Source organism: Artibeus jamaicensis, unplaced genomic scaffold (genome assembly GCF_021234435.1).
Source record: "Artibeus jamaicensis isolate MK-2021 breed Jamaican fruit bat unplaced genomic scaffold, CSHL_Jam_final scaffold_754, whole genome shotgun sequence".
Classification (NCBI taxonomy): Eukaryota; Metazoa; Chordata; class Mammalia; order Chiroptera; family Phyllostomidae; genus Artibeus; species Artibeus jamaicensis.
In genome coordinates this window covers 7,593,067-7,614,430 of record NW_026522054.1, presented here as the reverse complement: position 1 = coordinate 7,614,430, position 21,364 = coordinate 7,593,067, and the positions used below count along the sequence as shown (strand labels likewise).

The following is a 21,364-nucleotide window of genomic DNA, read 5'->3' as shown; positions in this document are numbered from 1 at the left end:
CACTCCAACCTCCAGCTCATTCCACGCGGATTGCCTGCCTCGGCCAACACTTTAATGAGGAAAAGTACAGAAAGCGGCTCCCCTTCCCTCGCACACGCCTGCCCTCCAGGCCCGTCCCCACCCAGCCCCCTGGCCCCTCGCTGCCCCGGCCCTGGGCTACTGGGGGCCCGCTCTGCGTCCCGCGGCTCAGCCGGGTGGCAGGTAGGTTCTCCCTGGGGCTGGAGGGAGGAAAGAAGCCCCTCAGGGCGGGAGGTTCCCGACACAATGCTCAGCGGAGCTGGGAGGCCGAACGTCCAGATTCTCCTTTTCTTTCCTGAGATTCCACGCTTTCCTGGTGGGCTCTTCCCAGCAGCCCTGCCCTCTGGCCTCCCCCGGGCTCTGGGCAGTGCCCTCCAGCCCTGAGGACGGGCTCCGGGCCGGTGTGGGAGTCGGGTGGGAGGCTTCACCATCCGTGGCCGTGTGGCTCGGCAGGGCCAGCCCGGGGTGCCCTGGGCTAGGAGCTGGGGTCTGGAAGACACAGAGCGCAGTGTGTTGCTGCTGGTCCAGAGGATCGGCGGCAGTTATTGTGAAGGTCACGCAGCAAGGGAGTCAGGCTCGCGGGCTCTGCCACTGGGGGCTCGGGTTCAAGTTCCGAGCCCCCAGGTGCTCTCAGAGCTCAGGCAGAGCCCTTCCCGGACCCCGGGGCAAACCGACCTGCCCGGACCCTGGCGTCTGCCCTGGCCGGACCTCCGGGAAGCTCCCCCAGTGCTGGGCACAGGGAGCTCAGGCCCCGGAGTGGGTGGGAGGGGGCCCTGGGCCAGAGCGGCACAGAGGATGATTCTGAATAATTACAGGGTTCCGGGTTATTGCTTATCTATCGATTTGTGAGGATGTTTCGGTTCTACGGGGGGAAATGTCTTCTCGCCAGCATGCGTCATTTGCTTTGCTGGGAAGTTTACCAGCGGGAGGGTCAGCGTGGCTTTGAGGACACCAGAGGTCCGGCTGCGGGTGTATTCAGGAGGGCATGACACGGAAGCAGCCCCCCCCACCCTGCACTCCCCACTGAAAGGTGTCAGGAGCCCACCCTGGGCAGCCGAGGTGGGTGACACGGAGCCCCTATACCAAGAGCGGCTTGTCAATGACACAGTGCAAATGGCATGTAAGTAGACAGGCAGTCAGGGCCCCAGGAGGGCCAGTGACAGCCAGGTTCCAGGAGAGGCCACAGGCGGCTGCTCAGAGAACCCCAGCATTCTGGCCAGTCACTGCAGAGAGGGTGGGTCCCCTGCGGGCCCCCAGGAGGCAAGCAGGTGGTCCCTCCTCTGACTCCCCCCCTCCCGGCCTGGCCTTACCTGTGACCAGGAGCGTGGCCGTGCTAATGGCCTGGCCCAGGGCGTTCTCGGCCACGGCCTTGTACAGGCCACTGTCCTCGAGGGAGACGCTGGCGATGACCAGGGAGCAGACGCCCAGCGTGTCGGTGCTGTACGCCGCGGGGCTTCCGTCCAGGTTCTCGCCGTTCCTGAACCAGGTGACGCGGGGTGGGGGCCAGCCCCGCACGGCGCAGGTCATGCGGCACTCGCAGCCGGCCGGCAGCAGGTGGGAGCGCAGGCCCACGGCGAACCAGGGCTTCTGCCTGCGGCTGGGCTCCCGGTGGCTGGCGGCCTTCACCGTGACCGTGTCTGTGGGTCAGACAGGAGCGGGACAGCTGGCTGGGGACAGCAGGGCAGGGTGTGCCTGCAGGAACCCAGGCACCTCCCTCCTGCAAGTCCCGCCCCCCGGGGGCTCACCTCGCTGCCTCGGCAAGCACCAGGGCTGGCTGGTGTCGGAGGGCTCGCTGGCCCCCAGCTCGTTCTTGGCCACCACTCGGAAGTAGTACTCGCGGCCGGGAAGGACGCCCAGGAGGGTGAAGCGGTTCGTGTAGACGCGGCTGGCCGCCTCTCGCCAGGGGCCGCTCCCCGAGCAGCGCGTCAGCACCGTGTAGTGCAGAGGCACACCCTTGGCCTCGCTGGGGGACGGCTCCCACTCGGCCGTCACCGTTCCCGGCACGTTCTCCTTCAGGGTGATGGGCCCGGGCGCCATCGGCTTCACTGCGGGGCAGAGGCCAGAGGAGCGGGGTTTGGGGCACCCAGAAGGGCGCCTGCGGAGGCCCGTGGGCATCAGCGTGACCCTCCCCGGGGCCCCGCCTCTTGTCGGGGGGCGGGGGGTAGTCTTGCTGGGTGGGAACCTGCCGCCAGAGGGCCCTCTCTGCAGGGCTGGTGCCTCCCCTGCGTCCGTAAGTGACCGGACCCAGGACAGGGACAGCTGGGCTCTCTGTCCAGTGACAGAGCCCCGCTAGTGGTTTGCTCCTGCCTTCCGGGGACCGCCTCCCAGGCAGGCTGTGGGGACAGCGGCCACACCTCCCATGAGAACCGCAGGCAGGTCTCCCTGGGGCTCTGAGGGACGTTGGGGGGATGACTACCTGTCTTCCCAGACCCAAAGGCATGAGTAACCAACGTCCCGATGGGGGCTCCCTGTCCCCGAGCCCCTGGGCAGGAGCACGGTGAACCCCCGACTCCCCGGGGCCCCCCTCCTGTCAGGCATCAGCACCGAGGGCGCTGGGGTGGGGTCTCTGCGTGGCCTGGCCCCCGGCCCGGGCCGCCTCACCTGCCACCCTGAGGAAGAAGGTGTAGGTGGCCTCCTGGCCCTGCAGGCCCCTCAGCACCACGGTGTAGGAGCCACTGTCTGCGAGGCTGGCCACCGGCACCAGGAGCTGCGTGAGGCCGTCCTCCGTGGAGGTCACGTATCTTCTGGGCAGGAGCAGGCCGTCCTTCAGCCAGGTCACCTCCGGCAGGGGGGCAGCCTGGGGGCCGAGAGGGAAAGCCGCGGCCTGTGAGTGGGACCGAGGGGTGGGGCCTGGGAGGGGCCGGGGCCTTCAGGGGCCGCCTCCTCCCTCCTTCCTGGCTCTGGCCTGACACCTGGCACGAGCCCCGGGCACTGACCGGGGACCGGAGGGGACCACAGGGCTGCGTCTGGCTCCCTCAGGCGCAACGGCCTCCTCTCCACGCCCGCAAGGCAGACACACTCACTTCAAAGGTGACGGGCACGCGGACAGTGTCCCCAACGCTGACCACCAGCGAGTCCTTCGTGCTGGAGTCCATGAGGAACTTGGGACAGACTGCAACACACGAGATGGCCTGTCACCTCCCTCTGCAGGGGGGCCCTGGGCCAGCTGGCTGGGCCGGGCTCACCGATGCGGAGACCCCACGGGACGGGTGTCCGCCTACGGCCGGGAGGGAGCTGGGCGGGAAGGGTCAGGGGAGACGGGAGCAGGGGTGGGCGCAGAGAAGGTCAGGCCGGGCCACCCGGGTCTGAGGCCGGAGGTGACCCGCCTCCGCCCCCAGGGATGGGGCACAGCCTGGACGGGGCCCCGAGATTCTGGACTCGGGTGCGGTGTCTGCTCTCTGGGCACGTCTCCCTTATGGTCACAGCGACACCAGGGGCCGCTGCGGTGGCCTGGGTCGGCCTGGGGTGGAGATGGGCCCGCTGCTTCCACAGCCCGAGGAGCAAGGCCGGCCACCCGTGGACGACAGGAGGCTGGGTCCCGGGGACCCCCAAGCGGACTGTGCTGGGCAGCGCCTGTGACTCCCAGGCTGGGCGCGTGGGGGCCAGGCTGGCCTCTGGGGTCGGTGGCCTGCTTTAAATCCTGTCTCTGCCCCGGCTGGCCTGAGACCCCAGGCAAAGGGCCTGGTCTGTGGACAGGGGTTACAAACCCTGACCTCGCGGGAGATTTACGAGTTGTCACGAGAAAGCATTTCTGAGAAAGAGCCTGCCTGGCACCTGGTGGGTGCTCAGTGAGCATCACGTGATTGAACTGGGAGGAGGGGACCACGGCTCTGCGACAGAAGGGTCCCACGGGGAGCTGGCACTCACCAGACACGGGCGAGGCCTGCACCAGCATGTCCAGCGCCGTGGGCGGGCCGCGGCCCCCCTCGTTCACTGCGACGACCCGCACGAAGTAGCCCTCCCGGGGCCGGAGCCCCTTGGCTGTGTAGGCGGTGGCGAGCAGGGTGCCGGCGTGGCACGGGGCCCACTCCAGGCTGTCCGAGGGGCACAGCTCCACCAAGTACCCCTGCGCTTCGTCCCCGTCCCCCGAGTCCGGCTGGGCCCAGCGCAGGCTGATGCTGGCGTGTGACGTGCCTGTGACCTGGAGGTCCCGCACCGGCCCAGGCGGTCCTGGCCGGGCGCCGCAGGGCGTCAGGAATGGCACCTCCTCCGGGCAGCCTCCCCGACTCCTCCACGTGTCCGACCCCTGCCAGCCCCTTCCCTTAACCATCCTCCTGGGGCTCCCGACCCCTGGCGTTGCCATGGGCGGCGTCTCAGGCTGGGAGACCCCGGACACTAGCGCCCTGTACCTGTCTGCCCGAGCTCTAAGCTGCTGGTCACCCCTGCCTCCCACGGAGGGTCCAGAGCTGCCTTCCCCGGTCTGTGTGCCTCCCCTTGAGGGTTTGGAAGGTGTTTTGTGGAAGAGGTATTCTCTGCTTAGATTTGGGCAGTTCGGGTCAAACTACAGCAAGTGGGGCCGGCCTCCTTCCTGTAGGAGGGCGGATTCCCTGGCTCCGCGTCAAACATCTTTGGTCACGGATCTCTGGCTGTGGCTGTCAGTCTCAGTGTCTGCGGCCCCTCGGGTGCCCTGCTGTTCCCGGGACTGAGCACAGGGAGGCGCTGTTCCAGACCGGAGGCTCCTCAAAGGCAGACGGCGTTGTCGGGAACCCTGTTCCCACACAGGCTAGTCCCTCGGGCGAGCAGCTGGCAGTGGCTTCTGTGACCCTGCCCACCCCGCAGCGGTGACGGCCCCTCCTTCAGGTGAGCATGTGGTTCCAGGACGGGACAGTGGGTCAGTTGGGGGCCCATCTGCCCAGGTGAGGAGGGAGGGGTGTGACCCGGCTGCCTGGCCTCAGGCCTGTGTGGTCTCAGTGTGGGGCCGGAGCCTTCCCCAGCCCCTGAGCTGCACCTCGCCCTGAGGCCTTCGACCTTGATCTTCCAGCCCTCCTGGCCGTTCCCTGAGACTGTCCTTGACCTGTGGCCACCTGTCCTGTCCCGCAGGCTGCACGGCCACCCCCAGCTCACCTCCGCCACCCTCACTCTGGGTCACTGCCCCACTTACTCATGGGGTCCCGCGCAAAGACGGGATCTGACGGGGGCCCGGGCTGCCCGGGGCCGGAGGGAGCCATGGCCGTGACCCGGAACTCGTACTGGCAGTCGGGCCTCAGGTCGGTCACGGTCCACTTGCGCTCTGTGAAGGCCACGTCAGTGCCATGTCAGTGCCGTCGGATGGCCCAGCCACTGGACGCAGGCGGTGCCTGGAGAAGATGCGCCTGGGGCTCCGACCCGACCCCCCGCCAGGGGGCACCCAGGCCTCTCCACTGGGGAGGGCGCTGCCCCGGGTGTCAGGCCGGAGTCCCCGCCGTGGACGTGACCCTGGTCGGGGGCACGTGCCCGACCTCTCACACTGCAGGTGTGAGAGCTGAGGTCTGGGCAAGAGGATGAGCTGCCTGGGGCAGGCGGACGGGCAGGGGGCCGCTCCATCGCCGGCCTCCTTCCCGAGACGCCCTTGAACCCAGGGCCTTCCCTACCCCCGGCACAATGGACATTTTAGCCGCATGAGTCTGTGCTGGGGAAGTGGGGGGAGGGGCTGTCCTGTGGGTCACTGGGTGTTCAGTGGCATCTCTGCCCAGTTCGCACCGCGTGTCACTTCCCCACTTCAGAGGTGACAATTCGAAATGGTCAGGCATTGCCCGATGTCCCCAGGAGCAGAGCCACCTGGGGGCACCCAGGGTACTAGATCTGGCAAGAGGGCACGCCAGGACCCGGGGCTGGGGGGCTGCCTTGGGACAGGGGGGAGGCCAGGCGCCGGCTGCTTACCCGGCACGGGCTGGTCGGCCACGGCCGTCCACGTGTTGCTTCCTTTCTTGCGCTTCTCAATCAGGTAGCCCAGGAGGTGGGCGCTGCCCGGGCCGCGGGGCGCCGTCCAAGTCAGAGTAATGCTCTTGCTGGAGGCTGACAGGATGCTGGGGGCCGAGGGGGGCCCGGGGAGTGCTGGGGGCAGAGGGGGCGGTCAGCCAGAGGCCGAACCTGGGGCTGGAGTGGGGCATCTGGTGGGGCACACTCTGTCCCTTCCTGGGAAGCGCTGGGGGCTGAGCCCGCCGCTGCTTGGGGACATCGTTCTGTCTCCTCAGGGAGTGACAGGAACAGACAAGCTCGGCAGCCCAGGGGCACAGCGGGCCCCCTTGTTCAGGAAGAAGGCTCCAGATGGGGCACCCACGGAGATGATGCCAGCCCACCCAGGGTCCTGAGAGTGGGCGCGCTGCGTGCCAGTCCGTCCCCTCTGCCCGGAGAGCCACAGCTGGGAAGGACCCCATCAACCTGGCTCCCAGGCCCCATGGTGCCTTCCATGGGCCAGAGACCCTTCCCCGCCCAGAATGGTCCCCCCGGCCAGAGTCCTCTCACCCTCGGGAGCCACCAGCACCTCCTCTGACTCCAGGGCCTCCCCAGGCCCCTCTGAGGTCACGGCCCGCACTCGGAAGGTGTACTTCCTGCCCTGCTCCACATTGGCGTCCGTGAAGCTGGTGCTGTCTGCCGGGGGCTCGCCCACCTTCAGCCACGTGCTGCGGCCCGCCTGCTGCCTCTCCACCACGTAGCGGTCCACTGCCCGGCCCCCGTCATCCCGCGGGGGCCGCCAGCGCAGGCAGACCCCAGACCCCCGGCAGTGCTGCACCTCCAAGGGGCCCTGGGGCGGCTGGGGCTTGTCTGGGACCCAGGAGAGCAGAGGAAGGGACCGGCGTCAGAGGGGCTGCAGCTGAGCCGGCTGGGCCCCCTGTCAGCGGAGAAGCCTGCCCTGGGGACTTGCACGCACACACACTCACACTCACACTCACATGCCCAGCACAGCCCCATAGGGAGTGCCAGCCCTGGCCGGCCGCCCCCCTCCGCCCTCCCGCCCACCTTGCGGGCACCATTCCTGCCGAGGCCCCATCCCACCCAGCGGGGCTCTCCTAGGACGCCACCCAGGGCCCGTCCCGTGTCGGCACAGCCAGCCCTCCACCCGTGGGAGCTGCTTCTTCCTGCCCAGGCCATGGAGGGTGGGGAGGGGACCGGCAGGGCAGGCGGTGTCTAAACAGCCAGCAGGGGGCGCCCGGAGCCGTGGCCCCCCGCAACAGGAGGCAGGCAGGCACCTATGACTTGCACTGTGACCTCGGCCTGAGTGGAGCCTCCCTTGCTCCTCAGCGTCACGCTATAGCGACCGCTGTCCTTCCTGCTGACGCTGGGGAGGCACAGCCGGGTGAAGTCCTCGGCCAGGGCCACCTGGGCCCGCCTGCCGCCAGAACCGTCCACCTCGACCCCGCCCTTCGTCCAGGAGGCTTGCACCGGCAGGCGGCTCTGGAAGGAGACCTTCACGGTCAGCGGCTTCCCTGCCTTCACCACCAGCGGCTCCTTCAGCCGCTCGGCCACATCCGGCGCGATGACAGGGGGATCTAGGGAGGGCACAGAGCCAGGGGTCAAAGAGGCCAGGGCTCCAGCGCCAGAGTTCGGGTCAGGAGGCAGGCGCCCCACCCCTCACCTATTGAGGGCTAATGGGGGGGGGGTCTCATCTCCAGCAGGAAGGACCCCCTGACAATGAGTTTTAAAATCGTCTCCTCCAAACTGGATGCAGGCCAACCACACACCCAGGTGACCACGTATCACCTGGGGCAGACGGCCAGGTGGGCCCACCCAGGTGGGGCAGGGTGGGCCGGGCCTCACCTCGGACGGTCAGGGTGGCCTCGCTCTTCTGGCCGCCGGCCTCAAAGGCGTAGGTCCCTGCGTGGGCCTCCTGCACGTGGGTGATGAGGAGCCGGTGCACCAGCGCGTCCTGCTCCACCACGAGTCCGTCCAGGGTGTCGAGCTGGGGACAGGCCACGGCGGAGCCGGTCAGCCCCAGCCCGGGGCTCCTCCAGGCCCGGCAACCAGACGGGACCCACGTGGGACCGAGGCCCAGCCACGCAAGGGCGCTCTGCTCTGCCACCTTGCTGGGTGGCCGCTGCGCCCTCCCTCGGCCAGGGGCCATTTGTGGCCCCAGTTGTACACGGAACCAGAGGCCACACACGTGGCCCTGGAAGCCCGAGCTCTGAAGCACTGTGACGGGCCCCCCGCCCGAGATGACAGCCAGACTGGAGGACAGATGGCTGTCCCGGGGCCAGGAGATCTCGGCTGGCAGGGCCGACAGGGTGGCGTCTGTGTGGGACATGCAGGGCACTCAGAAGACGACAGGTGTGCAGCAGAAGCAGCATTTGGGGCAGCTGAGAGCTCGGGGTAGGGGGCGGTGACCGGGACACGGGAGTCTGAAGTCCTCCGCATTGTAAACACCCAGGCTCTTAAACTCCCGGAGGCACTGGGACATTGGAGGACAAATGTGCCCCCCCCTGCCGCCCTCTGCCCCCGCCCCCACCTGGCTGGTAGACGTGAAGGGATGGTACCTTGACTCCGTCCTTAAACCAGGTGCCAGGTCCCAGGTCCCGGCTGAGAATGCAGGACAGCACGGCTGCCTCCCCCAGCTTGGCCTCCGTGTCAGCCAGGCCCTGGGAGAAGTGGCCCCGGGGGCCTGGAAAGACACAGACAGAGGCTGGGGACCATTGCTCAGGCCCCCAAGGCCCGGCCTCCCTGGCCGTGGCCCACAGGGCACCCTGGTAAGCTACACTGCGAGCTACACTCTGACAGGGGCAGCAGGCAGCCCCCCATTCTTCTCAGCAGGACCTGGCCAGCATGAAGTCCTGGGGTGCACGGGGGTGAGGGACCCCTGAGCCTCAGAGATGCGTGTCAGGGTGACCCACCGAGTCAGTGGGACAACTCGGACTCGGATTTCGTGTATCTGGACAGAAGCTCAGGAGACTCCCAGCCCCTTGGTCGGGATCCCACCTGAGCAAGGAGGGGAGGGCTGCTTCCTGGACTGGGGGGAGGAGCCCCTCAAATGGGAGCACTGCTAGGGAAACCGCCGGGGGCGGGAGGCAGAACCGGGACCGGGCCAGGCTCCCCTGTGTGTGGAGGAGCCCCGGCTGGGCAAGAGCACCCACCTCGGGCTTCCTCGAAGAGACCAGCAGTGCCCGGCTTGCGTCTGGATCGGGGACTCCGGGTGGTGTCCTCCTCTTGACCATCAATGTCCAGCCTGCCCTCCGTGCGACTTCTGCTGCCACCCAGGTGACGCGAGGGCTCCCGGCTCCTGTCTTCACTCGGAGTCTCCCCAGCGCACCCTGTGTCCCTTCCTCCAGGCTGCTGGCCCTTGGCCTCTGGTGTCATCTGGTTCCTGACCCTCTGTGGCCCTGCCCTTGGTGCCCCGCTGTGCTCGGGACCTGCCCCCAAGTGGGCCAGGCCTGTCTGACCCTCCAGATTCAGATGCTCCCTGTCCCTTGTCCTCCTTCAGGGACCCTGGGCCTCTGCTCTTGTCATTCTCGGCCTCCAGGGGTGTCGACTTCCCCAAGGGCCCCCTGTCTCCTCTCTGTCCTCTGCCAAGTGGGGAGCCCAGGCCCTCAGTGTCCCTGGACCTGTCTCCAGAGTCTTTGCTGCCCATAGGACCTTCTAGGCCACTCCGGGATCCATCCAAGTCCCTCGGGCCAGCAGACCTGTTTCTTCCAAGGGCCGCGGCTTTGCTGTCTGGGAACTCCAGGCCTTGTCCCCGACCGGCCTCTCCGTGGCCTGCGACCCCCGCCTGACCCCCGGACCCGGGTGGCTGGGCCCCAGCTGCCGCCCCGCCCCCTTCAGACCCTTGGTCCTTCCTGCCTGTGCCCCGAGCGTGCTTCAGTCCTGGCCCAGTTGACGCCTCGGACACGGATCTGCCCCTCTCCCTGGGCGCCGGGCCGCCATCCAGACCTTGGCCTGAGCTCCTCCCCGATGCTTCCGCCACCTTCCCGCCTCCTGGTGAGCCCTCCGCTCCCCGAGGCCCCGGTCCCCGCTGGCCTGCCGCCCCATGCCTGCCTGCTGCTCCCGGACCTGCCCTCCCGGAGTCCCCTTCCTGTCTGGATCCCGGAGCGGCGGCCCCTGCCCAGGTGTCCCCGTCTACTGCCCCCCGACCATCACGAGAGCCAGAAGCCCCCATGCTCCCTGCCTGGCCTGCAGACCCCCCCTCCTCAGTGGCAGCGCCACTGCCTCCAGGGCCGACCCTGGAGCCCTGCCCAGCCACAGCCGCTGCCACTCCGGGCACCCCAGAGCCCACCCCGGGGCTGGCCCCGTCCACCAGCCCCGGTCCCCTGCCCTTCTTGGGATCCTCCGTGGAGCTGGTGCCTCTGTAAGGCCCCTCTGATGCGGCCCAATTCCCTGACCCGGGCCCGTGGGCTTCTCCTCCCCGGGGCCCACCCTCGTGGGCCCCTGCGCCCAGAGAGCCTGTTAGCCCACTTCCCCCGGGACCACCTCTGTAGCCCTTCTCACTCTCTGGCCCAGTTTCCGCAGACCCTCCTGAGCCCCCTCTGGGCCCTGCCTGGCTCCCGGATCCCATTCCCTTAGAGCCCCCCAAAGCATCCCTGTGACCCACCCCATCTACTGACTCCATGGCCCCAGCACCCCCTGTTCCATTCCTGTGACCTGCCTGGCTCCCGGATCCCATTCCCTTAGAGCCCCCCAAAACATCCCTGTGACCCACCCCATCTACTGACTCCATGGCCCCAGCACCCCCTGTTCCATCCCTGTGACCTGCCTGGCTCCCGGATCCCATTCCCTTAGAGCCCCCCAAAACATCCCTGTGACCCATCCCATCTACTGACTCCATGGCCCCAGCACCCCCTGTTCCATCCCTATGACCTGCCTGGCTCCCGGATCCTATTCCCTTAGAGCCCCCCAAAGCATCCCTGTGACCCACCCCATCTATTGATTCCATGGCCCCAGCACCCCCTGTTCCATCCCTGTGACCTGCCTGGCTCCCGGATCCCATTCCCTTAGAGCCCCCCAAAACATCCCTGTGACCCACCCCATCTACTGACTCCATGGCCCCAGCACCCCCTGTCCCGTCCCTGTGACCTGCCTCGCTCCCAGATCCCACACCTCCGAGGCCCCCTGGGACGTCTCTGAAGCCTGCCTCCCCCACTGACCCCGCACCCCTGGGCCCTGGACCCCTCGCTTTTCCTCCAGAACCTTCCGCAAGCTGTGACCCTGGGATCCCCAACCCTTCCCCACAGCCCAGCACACGAGCCAGCCCACCGGGCCCCTGGCTCTCAGAACCGACCCCTGAGTCCCAAGCCTGTGCCTCGGGGCACCCGGACTCCCCCCAGCGACCTGCTCCAGCTCCAGGGGCCCCGGCGCCTGGCCCCTTGGTGCCAACACTCCCTCTGCCCCCTGCTCCCAGGGCGCCCAGGCCCCCAGGGCCTCCTTCTCCAGGGGCCCCCATCACCCCTGAGGCTCCGAAGCCTCCACCTGCTCCAGGCAAACCGCAAGGCCCTGTACTCCCCGAGCCCCCCCGCTCCGCTGCTGCACCCTTCCCCCCTGCGGTCTCCCCTGCTGCAGTGGCCCCAAGTCCCCCTCGCCCCCAAGGGCTGGCATCGCCCTGGGCTCGGGATGCGTCCCAGGTTTCTGGGTGCACCCTGGCTCCCTCAGGGCCCCTCTGGAGACCAGCAGGTGTCCCCGGCCCGCTCCAGGCAGAGCCGCTGCCCTCTCGGTTTCCAGCCCGCCAGCCATCCCCATGACCACCCCTCTCCTCAGGCCCTGCTTCCCCTGGGGCCCCGGGTCTGGGAGCAGAGCCCATTCCCAGCGTGCCGGAGCCCTCGCGGTACCCAGCCCCATCCTGGGCGCCTGCTCCCCTGAAATTCCCCAGGGTGCTGCCGTCCTGGGGTCCCATTAAGCTGGCCTCAGAGCCCATTCCACCTCTGGGCCCTCCTTCCCCGAAGCTCCATGACCCGTCGCAGAAATCTGGCCCAGGCCCCGTGGCCCCCTGACCTCCTGCTCCATCCACACCTCCCCGAGTCCCCCAGGGCCCCTGGACACCCTGGTTTGGGGAGCCAGGTAGCCAGTGGTTGCCGGCATCGCCCCTCTGACCAGACACTGTCAGCCCGGGTGCCTGGGCACCAGCTGCCCCCTCTCTCCCGCCCCCTGATCCCTCGACGCCAGGCCCTGGGTGCACCCCCACTCGGCTGAGGCCGAACCCTGCATCACCCCAGGGTCCTGGGTCCCCTGCCTCCTTTCGGCCACCACCCTCGGCTCCCGTCCTCCCGGGGGGGCCCTGGAGGCTCCTGCCATCCCCTGCCTTGCCCGAGGCCCCCAGCGCCCCATGGCCCTGGCTTGTCCAGCCCCCAGGACCTCCAGGGCCTTCAGGACCAGTTTTGTAGCTCCGACCCTCACCCACAGGCTCCCGGGGGCCCCACCCGTTGGCCTCCTGCCCTGAGCCCTCAGCACGCCCACGCCCCAGGAGGTTTCTGCCTCCTGATACCGCAGGGCCCACAAGGTCCTGGCCGGCAGGTGTCTGTCCTACAGACTGTCCTGGGGCCCCAAAGCCCTGGGCTCCCCCCTGGTCACCAGCACCCCATCCCCGAGAGCCCCAGGCCCCAGGGCCCCTGCCTGCCTCAGAGCTGGGCCCCCCGCTCTCAGGGGACCCCGGGGCGCCTGGACCTAGTCCCGCCGCGGAGCCGCTCCCAGGCCGCCCCAGGCGCCCCTCCTGCTGTAAGTTCTCCGCCCCCTCCCCCTCTGGCCCAGACCCCCTGGGACCGGGCTGCCACCCCTGCAAGGCCCTCTTTCCTGCCCCAGGGCCCAGCTGAGCCCCCCAGAGCTGTCCCTGGCTGTCCCTGTCCAGCTGGTTCCTATTGTCCCCTCTGTGCCCCTGTCCTTCCCCACTGCCCCCCGGTCCTCCAGCCACATGGGGCTGGGACCCAGCACCCCAGCCCTCTGCTGACCCACCGCGCCAGTCCCCATCACTGTCTCTGCCCTGCTGTAGCTGGTGACCATCTGGGCGGCCCAGCCCGGATCCCGCACCCTCTCCCTGTGGGTGGGGCCTCCCCTCAAGGCTTGTGTCCCAGCCCCTGTCCTTGTAGACCTGGTCCTCTCCGAGGAGAGTGGCCCTGTGTCCATCTGCTTCCAGAGAGCCATTTCCTGCCTGCCCAGGTCCCCAAGCTGCCCCCTCGTTCCCTGTCGAGGACTGGCCAAGCCCCCCAAGGCTGCCTCCCTCTAGGCCGGCGGTGAGCTGGAGCCCTGGAGCCCTTCCAGCAGCCTCAAGGGCGCCCCCCATGGGGCCCTTCTCTCTGGGCCCCCCACCCTGGCCCCTGGGGCTCCTGGACTCTCCCTCATCTGCGGTCAGGGCTCCTTGCGCCTGAACTTGGTGGTCGGTGCCTGTGGGTGGAAAGCCTTTGTCCTTGCCAGCTTTGGTGACAGGTCGCCGTCCCCATGGAGAGACAGAGAAAAGAGCCGTGAAGTCGGGCTGATTGTCACTTGTCCAAACCCAAGTGGCCATCTCCCAACCCTCAGTTTCCCAGCAGGGACACAAGCGGTCCTGCACCTACCGCCCCACGCTGCCACGTGGGGGTCCAGAGGACTTCAGGGGAAAGTACACAAGCCGTCACGTGCTCATCAAAATGCTCGTCCCCCCAAGGCTGGGGTTCTTGGGCCTCCTCCAAGGACTTCTCATCCACTGGACCTGGGTCCCTGTGTCAAGCCCTGACCAGGACCCTGGGGCCACCTTGGACCTTTGTCCCCAGAGGAATCGCACAGACCCCACGGAGCAGAGGCAGCTGGTGGGGACAGGGTTGGCTGTGAAAGCCCCACACTGCAGGGGGGCTGGACGGGCCTAAGGGGTGGAGGTGCCGTCCAGGGCATGCGTGACCCAAGGCAGCCCCTGCCCCGCCTCCCGAGTGCCGCCCGGGGCCTGACGTCTGACCTTGGCCGAGGCAGGGCGGGGGGTCCACTCACCTTCCACCACCAGCCAGGCGGTAGAGGCCTGCAGCCCGGTGTCCAGGGAGTAGGGGCCCGCGTCTGAGGAGCAGACCCCCTTCACCACCAGCCGGTGCGTCTGCCCGTCGGGGGTCACAGACACTTCGTATTTGTCGCTGGGATGGAGCTGCCGGTGCTGGAACTTCCAGGAGGCGTCGGGGCAGGAGTTGGAAAGGACGCACTCGAAGACCGCATCGCCCCCCTCCTCACAGCGGGTCTCGGTCAGCGGGACCACCACGCTGGGCGGGATGGCTGTCGCGGGAGCGGGGACAGGAGGTCAGCTCAGCGGGGGGACAGAACGTGACCCCATGTGGTGGGGCTGGCCATCCAGAAACCCGGTTCCGACCGACTCAGCCACAAACCCTCTGGTCACCTTGGATGGGTCCCCTCTGTCCCCCATGCTGGTAAGAGGGGTGACAATTAGGCTATGGACATGGAGACTCTTTTGGGGTCTGGATTCTCTAACTCCAAATCCCCAGGCGGACCCGGGGACAAGGCGGGTGTGTGAGAATGCTGGTGCTCGGCGAGCGAGTACTCTGCACACGTCACCTTATCGGTCCTCCCGGTCACCTCCCGGGCAGGCATGGCTCTGTCCCTTTTACAGGTCAGAAAGTGCAGGCTTCAGAAGTCCAAGGGCCTGCCTGTCTCGCTGGGCTGAGAAGAGGCCCTGCCAAGCTCCACACCCAGGCCTGCGGGGGTCTCGCCCCTTCTCCCTCCACCCGCCTCGGCTTCCTTCCCCGGCCTCTCCTGCGGCCCACCAGCCCCCGAGGTGCTCGGGTGCTCAGCAGTGGCCTGTACCCGGCTGCTTGTGGGAACAGGACCAGGCTCGATGGGGAAGGGGGGACAGCGCCCAGGTGCAGGGAGGGCCTGGAGGCAGGGCGTTGCCTGGGCGCCAGCACTGTGGCCTAACCCGGAGGGTCCCTAGGGGTCACGGGCAAGGAGGGTGAGCCTGAGGAAGGAGCTGGCCACAGAGACTGACGAGGGCGGCACGGCCCAGCACGGCCCAGTCCCCAGGCTGAGAACCACCAACCTTGGCCAAGACTTTGGGAAATAGGTCATCATCGCAAAACCCTCAGTCGTGGGCTCCCCTCCCCACCGTCAATGTCACACTCATCTCTCTGCACCCGTGTGCCTGCCGTGGGCCCCGAAGCCCTGTCCCCACGCAGGGCGGCCCCTCACTGTCCGCCTCCAGCTCCGTGGTGAAGATCTCGACGTCCTCCACCTTGACCTCGTAGATGCCGGCGTCCTCCGGGCACAGGTCCTGGATCTGGAAGCTGTAGCGTTTCCCCAGCTGCTGCAAGCTGTGCTTGGCGTGGCCGTCGGAGCTGAAGGGGACTTCCTCTCCATCCTGGGGCCCGGAGACAAAAGGGGCTTCAGGACCTCTGTGGGCCCTCAGGACCTCCTGCCCCGTCCCACTCTGGCCCCCGGCACCCGGCCAGTGTCCCTGGGCCTTAGAGGAGGCGGGGCAGGGGAGAAGGGTGGGGCATGGTGAACAGACTGGAGGGAAATGAACCCTCTAGCAATGCACACGACTCCGACCACAGAGTCCAGTGCCCAGCAATCAGATGCCCACCGTGTGCCGGGTTCTGTGGCAGGCACTTGGGACAGACACACCAGGGAATGTGACAGACAGGGACCCTGCTCCCGGGGACACAGACACGTGCCAAACATCTGGAGTAGGTAGTGTATAGCGTGCTAGAACGCGGTAGAGCTGGGGGCAAGGAGAGAGAGGAGTGTGTGGATTCAGGGGTGCCCGGACGGGGCTGGGGGCCAGTGTCGCACAGGGCGGTCGGAAACGGCCCTGTGGGTTTCGGGGACGAGCTGGCGGGTGGAGGGAGCCGCTGAGCCAAGAAAAAGGGAGGAGGCCGGGGCAGAGTGAGGGAGGGCTCGTCACGCATCAGCTCATCAGGCCCACTTGGGACTGGCCCTACAGGTTCCTCCCATCACCAACCAGGAAACTGAGGCACAGCCAGTGAGGGGTGGAGCCAGGATGAGTTGGACCACAGAACCAGGGCTGTGTTTTGCTGCCCCTTCCACCTGCCCCAGTGAGGGGTAACTGCCCCTGGAGCCTGGGGAGGGATGGCCCCGTCTCTGGAGACAGACCACAGAGAACGGGCGCAGTTTCTCACAATCTCTTCCCACCCGCAGGTCCCGGTTGGAGAACCTGGCTGCTTCTGAGAGGCAAGAGGCCTCTGTGGCAATGTCTTGGCTGGGGCCTGAACTGACACCAGCCGGCATGCAGGGCTCACCACCTGTGCACGCCGTGGTCCCCGCAGGCGCACCCGGGGCACCCAGGACACCGAGGGCCTGGGCCCAGCTCCTGCAGCACCCCTCCCCGCAAGAGCCCGCCCCTTTCTCGGCCCCCTAGCCTCACCTTACACAGGGAGATCCTGCTCTGAGGGTCCTTGAGGTCCAGCTCCATTCCGAAGGAGGCCACTCCCCCCTTGCTGACGGCAATGTGGGTCATGTCGGAGGCACTGTGGAGGTACTAGGGACACAAGGCCCCCAGGAGAGCTTGCTACAGGGCGCCCCAGCCCCTCCGGCCCCAGACCCCCAAAAGCTCAGTCCAACACGCATCCCCCACTTCAGAAGGGGGACACGCAGCCCCACGAAGCAGAAAATTCTCCAAGAGGAGACAGTAGGTTGTGGGGGGGCAAGAGAGAACTGGGGTGCGTGCAGGGCTCCAAGACGGCAGGATGGCTCTTGTGTCGCCCCGTAAATGCGAGGGGAGCACCGGCTGTGCACCGAGTCCCGGGCTGGGGCCTGCGTTAAAGCAGACGAGGAAGTTTGGAGGAGAGAGAGCAAGGCCCGGGATGGCAGGGTTGGTGAAATATTGTTTTCAGGATGGTGAAGTCTAGTTGTCTGTGTTTCCAGAAGGAAAGTTAGAGAGAAACTGTAGTTGGGTTTGACACAGGAAAGAACTTCCTGTGTCCTTTATAAGACACTGGAATTGGGAGGCCAATGAGGACTGTGAAACCCCTTCCTTGGAAGGCTTTGGAAATAAGACAGGTCCCCAAGGTCTGTGAGGGGGGTGGACAATGATGGTGGTGGTGATTGATGGTGGTGGTGATGGTGATGGTCACGGTGGTGGTGATGCTGGTGGACAATGATGGTGGTGGTGATGGTGGTGGTGATGGCTGACAGAAGCCCTTACTAGGTGCCAGCACTCGGCTCGTACTCTCTGCAACCCCCTCCAAGCCCTGTGAGGTGGGCGTGACTCTAACACCCGAGTTGAGAATAAGGACACGAAGAGGGTGGCCCTGTCCTTCCAGAGCCCACATGTAGCGTCACAGACGGGTTCCAAAGCCAGGATGCCGACGGCCAGCCTGGGTCCTTGGCCGGACAGTGGGGCTAGAGGGGGGTGGAGGCCTCCCCAGGCCCGGCTCCCGGGGTTGGCCGGCGAGGCCTGTGCGGCGCGGGCACCTGTGCCAGCCTCTCCTCCCGCTCCTTGCGCATCTTCTCCAGCTTGCGCAGCATGCCGCGGAAGTCCACGATGCCGTACTTGAGGCACAGCCTCTCGTAGTCCTTCCGGTCTGCCGACAACAGCAGCTGCCACACCTGCTGCGGGTCCACGACTTTCTGGGCGGAGGGAGGCGGGGCCCTGGGGAGCAGGGCCGGCAGGTCAGAGGCCTGGGAGCCTCGGGAGCTGACACCCAGAGGGACCTGGGGGGCCACACTGACTGGGGTCTGGGGCTGACCGCGGCCCCAGCCTCCTGCACCGAACAGCTGGCATGGTGGGTTTCCAAGAGGGATGTGTTTAGGGGTGACTGTCCTGTCGCTTTAAAATGTGCTTTAGATTCCCTGTGCTAGTGGAGTGCCTGCTCCACCAAAGAGCCAATCAGGACCCGGGGACGGTGACGATTCACTCCAGACAGAGCTCAGGAGTGGCCAAGCTGCACCCAGAACCCCGCCTCCCTGCACCCTCTCCCCTCCCATCTGCACCTGCAGCCCGGTCACCCCCCTCGCCAGTGCCCAGGGTAGATTCAGGGGCTGAGCCCTGCATGCAAACAGAAGCTGCAGGGATGGTGACCTTGGCCCCGCCACCCCCACCTCCAGGCCCACACCCACCTCAGCGTGCTCCGTAAGTCCATCAGCTCCTGCCTCAGGTCTGCAGAAGGAAGGGGAGTGAGGCCCCCGCCCAAGGGTGGGCGTCCCAGGGGCCGAGGCAGGGCTCTCCTTTAGGAAGCGGGGTGGGGGGTGATGAAGGAGGCCATGTAGTCTGGGGACAGGTGAGGGCCCAGGACACCCCTGTGTGGGCCTGGCGAAGTTGGGGACACCAGACAAGGAGCCACCCATCCCCCCAAAGTTACCAAGAAGACCGCGGACAACCCCTCTGCCTACCTGTCTGGGGCTCCTCCCTCTTTCGTTTCTTCCGAAAGCCAACTTGACCATCCAGGAGGAGAGGGGTGTCATTTCGGGCCAGCAGTGGGGGAAGCCAGGCACACTGGACGTCTCTCTGAGGACAGGGTGCACCAGGGCCCTGGCCTCCCTGTCCCCCAAGGTGCAAGCACAGCCCAGCCACAGGGATGAGCAGGACGGAGGGTGTGTCTGACGTACACGTTGACACCCCACCCCTTCGGGGCGACCCACTCCGTGGTCTACAGGGGCCAGGTGGCAGCACACATGAGGGGCGTGCCCCCAAGGGCCACAGCTGACCCTCATCTGAAGGGGCAGCTGCCCCATCCTGCCCAGAGCATCCCGCAGCTGTTTGGCTGGCCCTGCAGCCATCTCCACCCCTCGGTCGCCCACGTCCCCGGCCGAGGTGCTCCCTCTCCTCCCCAGGCACAGCCTCTGCCTCCTCTCGGCCCCCAGTGGCCGAAGCAGGGAGGGGACGAGCCCACCTTCGATGACGGTGAGCCTGACCGTGCACAGGGCCTCTCCATACAGGTTCACGGCCATGCAGCGGTACACGTCTGTGTCCTCACCGGTCAGCTTGTTGATCTGTGGGGAGGCCAAGGGCAGGAAGGGTGGGGCCAGCCCTCTCCCCTCCTCTGTCACTGGACGTGGCTGTGGGCGAGGGGCGCAGAGGCCTGTCCTCGTGCCCAGAGAGCTGCCCGTGTTCCTCAGGAGAGACAGCCCACGGCGGAGTGCGGACACACCAGCTTCTGCCAGAGGCAGAGAAAGCCGTGTTTCAGGCACGTCGGGGGCCAGGTGTCCTCTCTGTACTGCATTTCAAGCTGTGTGACCTTGGGCAAGTTCCCCGACCTCTCTGAACCTTTGCTTCTTCCCTTCTAAGGTGAGGATAACAATACCTCCAACAGCAGCGAGTAGTCAGGATCACAAGACAACCTAGGAAAGCGGTTAGTCCAGGCTCCGGCACCTCGTAGGCATCTCATGATCGGCAGCTACCGTTCTTACTCATACTGACCCACGTGGGTGGGTGCCCGCTGGAGGCCAGGGCACTGGCTGCTGCTTTACCCAAACCCGTGGGGCTCGCAGTGACCTTGAACCAGACACTGTTATTGCCCCCATTCCCTGATGAGAGAAGAGAGGCTCAAAGAACATAACTTTTCCATCCAGAATTGTGGGCCAGGATTGTCACCCCACGGCCCGGCTCCAGAGCTGGAGGTCATGAGCAGCCCCACAGGGGAGAGAAGGGCCGGGAGGCCTGCGGGGGGCCACGGAGGGCTCTTACCTGCAGTGCGTGGTCCTTGCTGCCGGGGGCGGACGAGATCTGGTACTTGCTGGAGTTGCTAATCTGCCCCTTGCTGCTCTCCCAGCGCACCTCCGGCATGGGGGTCCCGCAGACCACCGCTCGGAAGATGGCGTTTCTCCCTGGGGTGGGGGAGGCGGGGCGGGGAGGGCGATAGGGTGTTATTGAGTCGATAGTGTGCGTGACCCCCACTGCCTGGGCATCTGGACCATCCATTTCCGGAAGAAGGCCTGGCGCGGTCGGCCGGCTCAGGGGCTCCCACACGCCTGTCTCCTGGAACCCAGGGGTGGCCCGGTGGTTTTGCATGGCAGGGAGGTTTTGTCCTTGAGGGAGGGACTGTCCCCAGGGAGCAGGGCTTGGGAGGGACAGGCCTTTCTTTGCAAGTGTCGGGGATGAGGAGTCTGAAGGACCGTCCCCAGGCTGAGAAGGGGATGAGTCTTTCATGGCTCTCACGTCGCTCTCTGGGTGGAGGTGACAACCCCAGAGAGGACTGGCTCTTGGGTGCTGAGAGGACCTGGTCCTGAAACCCCGAGCTCGGCCTGGAAGCCCAGGACCTCCTCCCCTCTGAGGACTGCTCAGTCCCTCGCCCCCGAACGGCTCTGCAGGGGGTGGTGTACACTCCCGGGGGCCCCTCCCAGCAGTGAGAGAGTCCCCCAGCCTTGCTTTTGAGGACTTGGGGTCCGGTTTAGCGAAGTGATGTGTCACATTTTCTGATACCGGAAGGTCATACACTGAAGGGCATTGCATGGTTGGGCAGCTCACCAGCTGGCACGCCGGCCAGCCCGGCCTGTCCCCCCACCCCACTGGGCACTTCTCTCCAGGGGCCCCTGGGGAAGGGCCGTCTGAGCCCAGCGGGAGCCCGGGGGGCCTGGGAGTGGTGGGCATCTGGACAGAGGCGCCCAAAGGAACCAATCTGGGTGGAACAGCGACACCTGCAGCCACCGGAGGCCGGGCAGGCGGACACAACCACCGCCCCTCCCTGCACAGGCCCAGCATCTCCTTTCAGAGCCTGGGCTCGCTCCCCCCGACCCACTCTGCCCTTCCCGGGGCCCAGGCAGGCACACGTGGCGTGGCTGGTGAGGACTTGAGAACTGGGGGGTTGGGGGTGCTGTGCGTGCTGGAGGCGGGGTGGCGGGGTCCCCTCGGCAGCTCCGGCCCCGCCCCAGCCTCACCTTCCGCCAGCGCCATGGTGACGGGCTTCTGCTCAAAGTCCGGCAGGCTGCACCCCGCAGGGACGTCCTCCACCAGCTGCCGGACGGTCACCCCGTGCTTCCTGAGGGGCTTTCCTGGGGACACGAAGGATGGCAGACGCTGCCCTTAGCACGGTGGAGCTCCAGCCCACGGGCCCTGGGAGTCAGGGCCCCTCCCGTCCCACACCGGGCGGCACGGAGACTCACACACAGCTCCTGCCAGGACGGAGCCCCTGCGGCGCCCCCAGGAGCAGCTGGGGGAGGAGGGAGGGAGGGGCTCACCTGCCATGGTCAGGCTCCGCTTGGCTCCTGAGGGTGCGGTGGGTCCTGCAAACAGAAGCAATCACTCCCGGGAGGCTGCTGGCTCTAGCCTGTCACTCCCTGGCATCACTGGCCAGTGTCTGGGGGACCTGGGTTCAGTTGCTGCCTGTCCCCGAGAGCTTGTCTAATCCCAGCTGAAGACCCTGACGGGCTCCCTGCAGTTCTCCGGTCCAGCCCGACCGATGTCCTGGAGACCAGCAGGGCTGGGTGCTTCCGCTGCCCTTGCCCAGGGAGAAGACACACGGGGGGCCGAGCCTGCAAACTGTGCTACGGCCCGGCCACTCACCGGAGGGTGACACAGCGTCCCCAGTCT

The 21,364-nt window shown here is 67.0% G+C and overlaps 1 protein-coding gene across 1 annotated transcript; it reads right to left on the bottom strand.

The window, feature by feature from the left end:
• Positions 1-202: 202 nt before the first annotated feature.
• On the bottom strand, positions 203-21,049 carry IGFN1 (immunoglobulin like and fibronectin type III domain containing 1). Its single transcript, XM_037160942.2, has 24 exons — positions 21,013-21,049; positions 20,713-20,826; positions 19,523-19,662; positions 18,729-18,828; positions 18,229-18,270; positions 17,950-17,995; positions 17,311-17,488; positions 16,262-16,375; positions 15,067-15,235; positions 13,867-14,139; positions 13,267-13,320; positions 9,063-9,176; positions 8,469-8,593; positions 7,756-7,897; positions 7,188-7,487; positions 6,463-6,762; positions 5,878-6,051; positions 5,120-5,248; positions 3,886-4,188; positions 3,042-3,130; positions 2,620-2,815; positions 1,764-2,063; positions 1,329-1,655; positions 203-507 (listed from the first exon to the last, which is right to left on the bottom strand). The coding sequence occupies exons 1-24, from the start codon at positions 21,017-21,019 to the stop codon at positions 494-496; spliced, it is 3,750 nt and encodes a 1,249-aa protein (XP_037016837.2). The 5' UTR covers positions 21,020-21,049; the 3' UTR covers positions 203-493.
• Positions 21,050-21,364: the final 315 nt, after the last annotated feature.

Excerpts from the sequence above, each read along its gene's own strand:
- IGFN1 (XM_037160942.2), bottom strand. Across the intron at positions 2,816-3,041 it reads GCGTGCCCGTCACCTTTGAA|GCTGCCCCCCTGCCGGAGGT; the intron begins GTGAGTGTGTCT and ends CTCGGCCCCCAG. Across the intron at positions 1,656-1,763 it reads GTGCTTGCCGAGGCAGCGAG|ACACGGTCACGGTGAAGGCC; the intron begins GTGAGCCCCCGG and ends TCTGACCCACAG.